The sequence below is a fragment of the Hyperolius riggenbachi genome, chromosome 11, assembly GCF_040937935.1.
Source record: "Hyperolius riggenbachi isolate aHypRig1 chromosome 11, aHypRig1.pri, whole genome shotgun sequence".
NCBI classification, from domain to species: Eukaryota; Metazoa; Chordata; class Amphibia; order Anura; family Hyperoliidae; genus Hyperolius; species Hyperolius riggenbachi.
The window spans coordinates 43720563-43728841 of NC_090656.1; the positions used below are offsets into that span (position 1 = coordinate 43720563).

The following is an 8279-nucleotide window of genomic DNA, read 5'->3' on the forward strand; positions in this document are numbered from 1 at the left end:
AAAAAAAAACAGTTCTTCAATGGGTGATCCACCACACCCCAATGACACATATTTCTTATAGAGAGGACTATAAAAAAAAAATTATATAACTGTCTGTGCATCCATGAGGTGACAGATGGATCTGCAGCATATGCCATGTCTGGAAAAATCATGCAGGTCAAGACTTTGCATTCTAATAACCAGAGTGGATACAATGTATCCACTGGTAAAGGGCAGATGTTAGGCTCATAACAATAGCCCTCCTATGACCCCCGCCATCCTGCGGGGGAACTCCTGTCAGCAAATGCAGAGCGGTGGCAGCATAATGGTTATACATTAGCGGCTTTCAGGGGCGGGATAAGCCCTCCTCACTCTTCTGTGTACCCACTCGCCTGGCAGCCAATCACTATGCAGATCATGATGCCAGTCACATGATGGGACCCGCATAGCAATTGGCTTCACAGCACAGAGCTACACTGAAGATAGGAGTGAGGAAGATCTGTCCCACTGCCGGAAGCAGGTAATGTACAACGCTCCGCCTCCACATGTGCTAACAGGAGAAGGCCCTTAGACCCTGAGCACCCGAGGAAGGGGGTGGGGGGCTGGAGGATGAGGGCCCAGCCCTCAGATCTTTGCTGGGGAGCCTGGTGGGTAATAGATACACCCCTAGCAGATGTGAACAAATTCTATGGTTAATAATGATTGACACCTTTGTTTTTGCATTGGCTCCAATACAGGAATACAGACAAAAAAAAATGGGTGCAGGGAAATTTGGGTGCACGATGTGGCACCAGAGGCCATAATGCAAATTACAGCTGTAACGCTGGTCAGACAGTCATTTGGACGCCGACAAAAGATGGGCCCCAAATTACTTTAAAAACAGTGTAATTCGCCCACCAGCAGCTGGTAGCCAAATTACATCTTAATCCGAGTCCATGGCGACCTGGAGAGGGGATAATAATGAACGTCTCTGAGACTTGTGCAGGAGCATGGTGAGCTGGTTTTCACCTTTACCCTGCACCCAAATCTCACAGCGCTGTTTTTTGCATGAATGCCAAAAAATGACCTTTTCCATCATAATGTGAAACAACCCTTATGCTTCATACACACTTGAGATAAAAGTCTTTGGAAAAGGCAAGATCACAGACCAATTGTACCCCATTCCATGTAGTATGAGAGCCATACGCTACACAGTCTATTCTATGGAGCTGAACTCCCCATCAGATAAAATCTTTGCAAGATGCTGCACACAAAGATGCCCGTACACACTCAAAAGATCATTATCTGCAAAAGCTCTGTTCCTGCAAAATGCATTCATAGTCTATGAGATCTGCAGATCATCATACACACCTTGTTTAACAGACTTCATCTGCATTTCTGGCAATCATCTGCAGATCTGAAAATCCATCCTGGTGGAACTGATCTGCAGATGATTGTCTGTTAAACTAGGTGTGTATGAGGATCTGCAGATATCATAGACTATGAATGCCTTTTGCAGGAACAGATCTTTTGCAGGAACAGATCTTTTGCAGATAATGATCTTTTGAGTGTGTACAGGCATCTTTGTGTGCAGCATCTTGCAAAGATTTTATTTGATGGGGAGTGCAGCTCCATAGAATAGACTGTGTAGAGTATGGCTCTCATACTACATGGAAGGGGGTAAAATTGGTCTGTGATCTTGCATTTTCCAAAGACTTTTATCTCAAGTGTGTATGCAGCATTATACAGCACTGGTTAAAATATAACTAGCGTGTGGAGTACCTCACAAAGCTGAACCACGTGTAAGGCGATATTTTCCTTTATTCTCGTCTGAACCAATGACTGGAGGTCCTGATCTGTTAAAAACCCCCAAGCCTTCAATATGGTCCTCATCTCAGCAAGTGGTATCTTCTGCACCGTCCGCTTAATAAGTTCAGCAACACGTTCATCTATGGGGGGAATTCTGAGAAGAAAACAAACTAATGTTCACATTTCTTACATACTCTGCACAGAATTAAAGAGACCATAACATAAAAAGTGCCCCTGGGGGGTACTTACCTGGGGAGGGGAAAGCCTCTGGAGCCTATCGAGGCTTCCCCAGTCCTCCTCCGTACCACGGAAGCAGTGCTGGACCCCCAACCAAAAACAACAACCGACAAATTGCCGTGCTGTGGCGCATTCGCAGTAGCGCCTGCAATATTTACCTTCCCCAGCTCTAGCGCAGTAGTAGCTTCCCGATGGGATAAAGCGGAAATAGTCGAGCCTTATAGGGTCCGCTCTACTGCAGACCCAATTGGGATTGGCTATTTCCGCCTTAGTCCGAGCCGAGAGCCGCTACTGCGCTGGAGCTGTAAATATTTACCTCCCTGCCTTAGAAAAGCGATGTACAAAAAAAGCTAACGCGCAGGTAAAACGCTGGCATCAGTGATTGCGATTTATGATTTGAACAAGGCGTAAGCAAGCTTTCGGCTGTATAGTCTTTGTTGGGCTTCAATCCTGTTTGCTCACAAGCAGGGCTGCAGAGTCGGAGTCAAGGAGTCGGGGCAATTTTGGGCACCCGGAGTTGGAGTCGGAGTCGTGGTTTCAGAAACTGAGGAGTCGGAGTCGGGAGTCGCATGATTTTTGTACAAAATCCACAGCCCTGTTAAGTATTAGACTAAGGAGTCGAGGAGTCGGAGTCTGAGCAATTTTGGGTACCCGGAGTCGTGGTTTCAGAAACTGAGAAGTCGGAGTCATGGTTTCAGAAACTGAGAAGTCAGAGTTGGAAGATTTTTGTACCGACTCCACAGCCTTGCTCACAAGATATTGCAACAGCCAACTATATACATGCAAAATCAAAAGGGGATCGAAGACCGACGAAGGCTATTCAGCCCAAAGCTTGCTTAGGCCTTGTTCACACTACAAGAACTTTTTAAGTGCTAGTGATTTTAAAAAGCTCTTGCTAATGCAATGTTATGGGGGATTTTTACAAAATCACATTGCTCCAGTGTGAACACACACCTGGGATAACATTAGCAAAAGCTTTTAAAATCACAAAGCGCTCAGAAAAGCTCATGTAGTGTGAACAAGCCCTTAATTCTATTCTTTTACGTTATCCAATAAATGGTATCATCCTGATTTGAAACGTCTTGCTTTTACTGATGGCTAACACCAGTGTTCTCCCCAGAATTTTTTTCCAGCCGTGTGGCATGAAAAAGTAGCCGGGTGGGGAGCAACCAGGGGAATGAAGGGCCAGCGCAAAAAATTGGATGTGGGCGTGGCTTAGGCGGAGCTATGACTATGGCAGGATTAGATTGTGAGCTCCTCTGAGGAAAGTCAGTGGCATGACTATGTACTCTGTAAAGTGCTGCAGAAGATGTCAGTGCTATATAAATACATAATAATATGGTAGGACATTAGACTATGACAGGATTAGAGTGTAAGCTCCTCTGAGGACAGTTAGTGACATGACTATGTACTCTGTAAAGTGCTGCGCAGGATGTCAGTGCTATATAAATACATAATAATATGGTAGGACATTAGACTATGACTATGGTAGGATTAGATTGTGAGCTCCTCTGAGTACAGTCAGGCAGTGACATAACTATGTACTCTGTAATGTGCTACAGGAGAGGTCAGTGCTATATAAATACATAATAATAATATGGTAGGACATTAGACTACGACTATGGTAGGATTAGATTGTGAGCTCCTCTACGGACAGTCAGTGACATGACTATGTAGTCTGTAAAGTGTGTCAGAAGATGTCAGTGCTATAAATGCATCATAATAAATATGGTAGGATATTAGACCATGAAAGGATTAGATTGTAAGCTCCTCTGAGGACAGCCAGTGACATGACTATGTACTCTGTAAAGTGCTGCTGGAGATGGCAGTGCTAAATAAATACATAATAATACTAATATGATAGGACATTAGACTATGGTAGGATTAAATTAGTAATTAAAGAAGACCTAAAGTGAGGGAAAGACGTTAAATGTTACTTACCTGGGGCGTCTTCCAGCCCCCTGTAGTCCTTCAGGTGCCTTGCTGTCCCCCAGGTCCTTTCTGTTGTGCAGCTGTCACACTATGTGCTGTGCCAGCTTCACGCACCTCCTCGATTCAGTTCCCATGGCCAGCAGCGTTCTGGGCATCCGCAGTTTGTAAAATGTCTCAAATATGCATGCACAGAATGCTCCAGGACACGGATGCACAATTGAGGAGGCACGTGGCCAGGACAGCACATGCGCAGTAGCCCAGCCAGCTAGATTTTGGAGGAACACATAATAGAGCAGACTGGGAGGACAGCGAGGGAGCTGAAGGACTACAGGTCCCAGGTAAGTAAAAATCTATATTTTATGACGACAGACATGCTGCAAGATGCTGGCCCACCATGTTTGATCGGGTGTGCGCGGTAACAGTGAGCGATATCTTATTGGGATGAACTACGAAACCCACAGCGCTGTTCACAAAGTGTGTAAATGTGCCCCGTGTGTATTTCTACATTACCTGTCCTCTGTTGCCCCCTGCACAGTACCCATCTGTATTCAGCTTCTTCCTCTTCCATTTGTGCCTCACGCTGCCGACGTATAGCACGAGTGATGTCACACACGCCACGCAATAAACGCCTGCAGCATGTGACATGCAAATGGAGGAGCAGGAAGCGGCAGACAGATGGGCACCATGCAGTGGGTGACACAGGACAGGTAATGTATAAATGCACACACAGGGGGTACACTTATACACCAGAAGGGGCGAGGCGGCGGATTCGGATGATTCCTGAGAGATTTCAAGCTGAAATCAATCGGGAATTGACCTGCAGTGTATGGGCACCCAACAGATCTCTCTCTAATCAGATTTGATCAGCGAGAGATTTGTCTCTTGATTGAATCTGCCCATCATCACTAGATGTATGGGCACCTTTACTTTAGCAGGTCAGCATTATGACCCTGCAGTCTCATCTCTGCAAGCCCCAGGTCCTTATCAGTCCTGCCTGGAGGGGGGTAGGGAGAAGTTCTGGCTGAATGGCTTTACAGCTGGTCTCCCTGGCTGCTTCCAGAGAACAGTTTCAGAATGGAGGGGGGTAAGGGGGACAGCAGGGCTGCTCTCACACATAAACTCACACAGAAGCTGCAGGCACATATAACATTCCCCTCCTGAATCCCATTCCCCGACCCGCAACTTCACTCATTGACTGGCTTTCTGACTTACGATCCTGGGAGTGGGAACACAGCGGCTGCCTGATGAGGATGTAAATGGCTCCGCCCAGTCCATGCTAATTCAATGACTGTACGAGCTCAACGAGATCTCGTACACTGAGGAGCAGAACAGTCCGGGGCTCCGGGCTTCACTATTCACAGGCACGTGCTGTCAGCCGGCTGGGATTTATGACGCAGAGGAGCAGAACAGTCCGAGCTTTAATTACAGCCACGTGTTGGCAGCCGGGCGGGAGTGTAATCTTACCCGGGCGGCGCGCCCACTCATTTGGCTCTGGGGAGAACACTGTAACACGGTACAATAACCTAGTGCTACATCTAGGAAGATGATAGATTCTAGTGGGCTATTAAACTCCTGGGCGTTACGGACAAGCTCAGCTCGTCCAGTAACGCCGCAGGGCACCGCTCAGGCTCTGGTGGGCCGATTTTAATAATTTTTTTTTAAACACGCAGCTAGCACTTTGCTAGCTGCGTGTTTCTCTGATCGCCGCCGCCGATACCCGCCGCGAAAGAGCCCCCCCCCCCCCGCAGACCCCGTGCGCAGACTGGCCAATCGCCGCCAGGCTACGCTATGGAGTGGATCGGGACTCCCTGTGACGTCACAACGTCATTCCGTTCGTCGCCATGGCGACAGGAAAGCCCTGAAGGAAAAAAAAAACTACAAATATTTACGAAGATCTGTACATCACTCCTGAAACAGGGATAAATGAGGGAGGAAGAGGGACAGGGTTCCCAAAGAGTGACTGTCCCTCCAAAAGAAGGACAGTTGGAAGCTATGAAATCTTATTGGACTGGACTATAACAGTGATCTGCAAACTTGGCTCTCCAACTACAAGTCCCACAACGCATTTGCCTTAAATGAGTACGGTAGGGGGGAAAAGAGCTGAACTTACCTGGGGCTTGTAATGGTCCCCCTCAGACGTCCTGTGCCTGCGCAGCCACTCACCGATGCTCCAGACCCCGCTGCCGGTTTACTTCTGGAATGTCCTCAACTCCTGCTGACGCCACAGGGAGTGTACTGCAGGCACAGTAGGTCTGCGACTGCATAGCACGCTCTCAGTGACGTCAGCAGGAACGAGGACGCGGCCCTGCAGGCGCAGTGGTTTTCCGACTTTGAAGTCGGAAATTCTGGAAGTGAGCCGGCGGCAGAGACCTGAGCATTGGCGAGTGGCTGCGCAGGCACAGGACGTCTGTGGGGGACAGTTAGAAGCCCCAGGTAAGTTCAACTCTTTTTCCCCCTACCCCCTTACAGTAGTCCTTTAATGAATCATGACTGTCAGACTCCCGCAATGCATTGTGGGCCTTGTAGTTCCTTAAAGAGAACACGAGGTGGGTTGTAATAATCCTATCAGCACACAGAGGCTGAGTCTGCATATAATGCCCAGCCTCTGTTGCTATACTGTCGTCCCCCCCCCCCCCCCTGCGCTCTGCTGTTCCCTATAAATGCAAGTTGTTTACATCCACACTGTCACTCTCCGCAGCTCCCCCGCCTCCTCTATATCGCCGCCTGCGACCCTTCCCTCCCCGCTGATAGGATGGAAGAAACGCAGGCGAGGAGCGGAAATATGGAGGAGGCAGGGGAGCAGCAGAGAGTGACAGTTAGTGATGGGAATTCCGGCTCTTCTCAGAGAATCGGCTCTTCTGAATCGGCTCCCATTAAAGAGACACTGAAGCGAGAATAATTCTCGCTTCAGAGCTCATAGTTAGCAGGGGCATGTGTGCCCCTGCTAAAACACCGCTATCCCACGGCTAAACGGGGGTCCCTTCACCCCCCCCCAGCAAAATTGCTGCTCTTCAGGCAGGGCTAACGGCTGCAGCCCTGCTCTCACCGCCGTCTATCAGCGGCACATCGCCGCCTCTCCCCCGCCCCTCTCAGTGAAGGAAGACTGAGAGGGGCAGGGGAGAGGCGGAGATACGCGCTGACAGACGCACGTGGGGCAGGACTGCGGCAGTTAGCCCTGCCTCAATCAGGAAGAGATCCCCGGCTGCACGGAGGGGATTTCTGGGGGGTTAGGGACCCCCGTTTAGCCACGGGATAGCGGCGTTTTAGCAGGGGCACACATGCCCCTGCTAACTATGAGCTCTGAAGCGAGATTTATTCTCGCTTCAGAGTCTCTTTAAAGAGCCGGCTCTTACGGCTCTCAATCGGCTCTTCATTAACTATCACTAGACACCACTCAGAATCAGCGTAAAAGCCCCGTCTCCATGACAACTCCAGACTGCTTCCATGACTGGGGCAATGCCTCCTGCTACTGCTCTGCTCCGCCCCATACACTCCTACAACCTGCAAGAGGAGGACTACATCTCCCAGCATGCCTCAGCGCCCTTTATTACATAGCAAAGCAGGGCTATGTGGGGCAGCTGAGGTATCGGCTCTTCTCAAAGTGGGAGTCGGCTCTTGTCGTTCGCAGCAAAGAGTCGGCTCGTTCGCGAACGACCCATCACTAGTGACAGTGTGGATGTAAGCAGCTTTCTAGCGACATGCTGCAGGTCACTAGCACGGTGGTTTGATTTATGGGGGACCTGGGGGGAGACAGTATAGCAACAGAGGCTGGGCATTATATGCAGATCCAGCCTCTGTGTGCTAATAGAATTTATAAATCCCACCTCGGGTTCTCTTTTAACAGCTGGAGAGCCAAGTTTGCAGATCCATTGACTATAATGTACCAGATCCCCTCAGAGTACCATAATCCATGTAGATGACACATCAGAGAAGCAGCTGGCTCTTAATTGGTTGCAATGCAGCTACTTCCTCCTAACATATGCTACAGATTACAGGTGTGAGACTTCAGTGTGGCCCTTTGAGAATCTGGAATGTACTCATATGGGGCAGCTCCATCCTGTGCTGAGCCTGAGGCGGCGCCGCTGCGATCCTCAGCACTGCAGCTCTCCTAGGAGGCTCCAGCCCTGCTATGTCAATCTATTATCTCCTATAGTCGGTTTACCCACCTTTGCCGCCTCCGCCCATACTGTGCACTCCCGGCTGGCGCCGCCATAGCGCCAACACTTCCCGTTCAAACGGGCCAATCACACTCCATCACCGCGTCGCCTACTGCCGACATCATCTCCATGCGCCCCCCCTCCCAGCACCCCCCGGTGTACGCTAATCCAGGGCGCATAGTGACG

General features: G+C 49.3%; 1 protein-coding gene across 1 annotated transcript in view; it reads right to left on the reverse strand.

Annotated features, from left to right (window-relative positions):
* CENPN (centromere protein N) overlaps window positions 1-8246 on the reverse strand; it is a 54526-nt gene extending 46280 nt beyond the window's left edge. Inside the window, exons 1-2 of the mRNA XM_068260381.1 lie at window positions 8103-8246; window positions 1741-1921 (exon numbers count right to left, since the gene is read on the reverse strand). Coding sequence (XP_068116482.1) covers window positions 1741-1921; window positions 8103-8149 — 228 coding nt within the window. The 5' untranslated portion in view covers window positions 8150-8246. The remainder of the gene's footprint in view (window positions 1-1740; window positions 1922-8102) is intronic.
* Window positions 8247-8279: the final 33 nt, after the last annotated feature.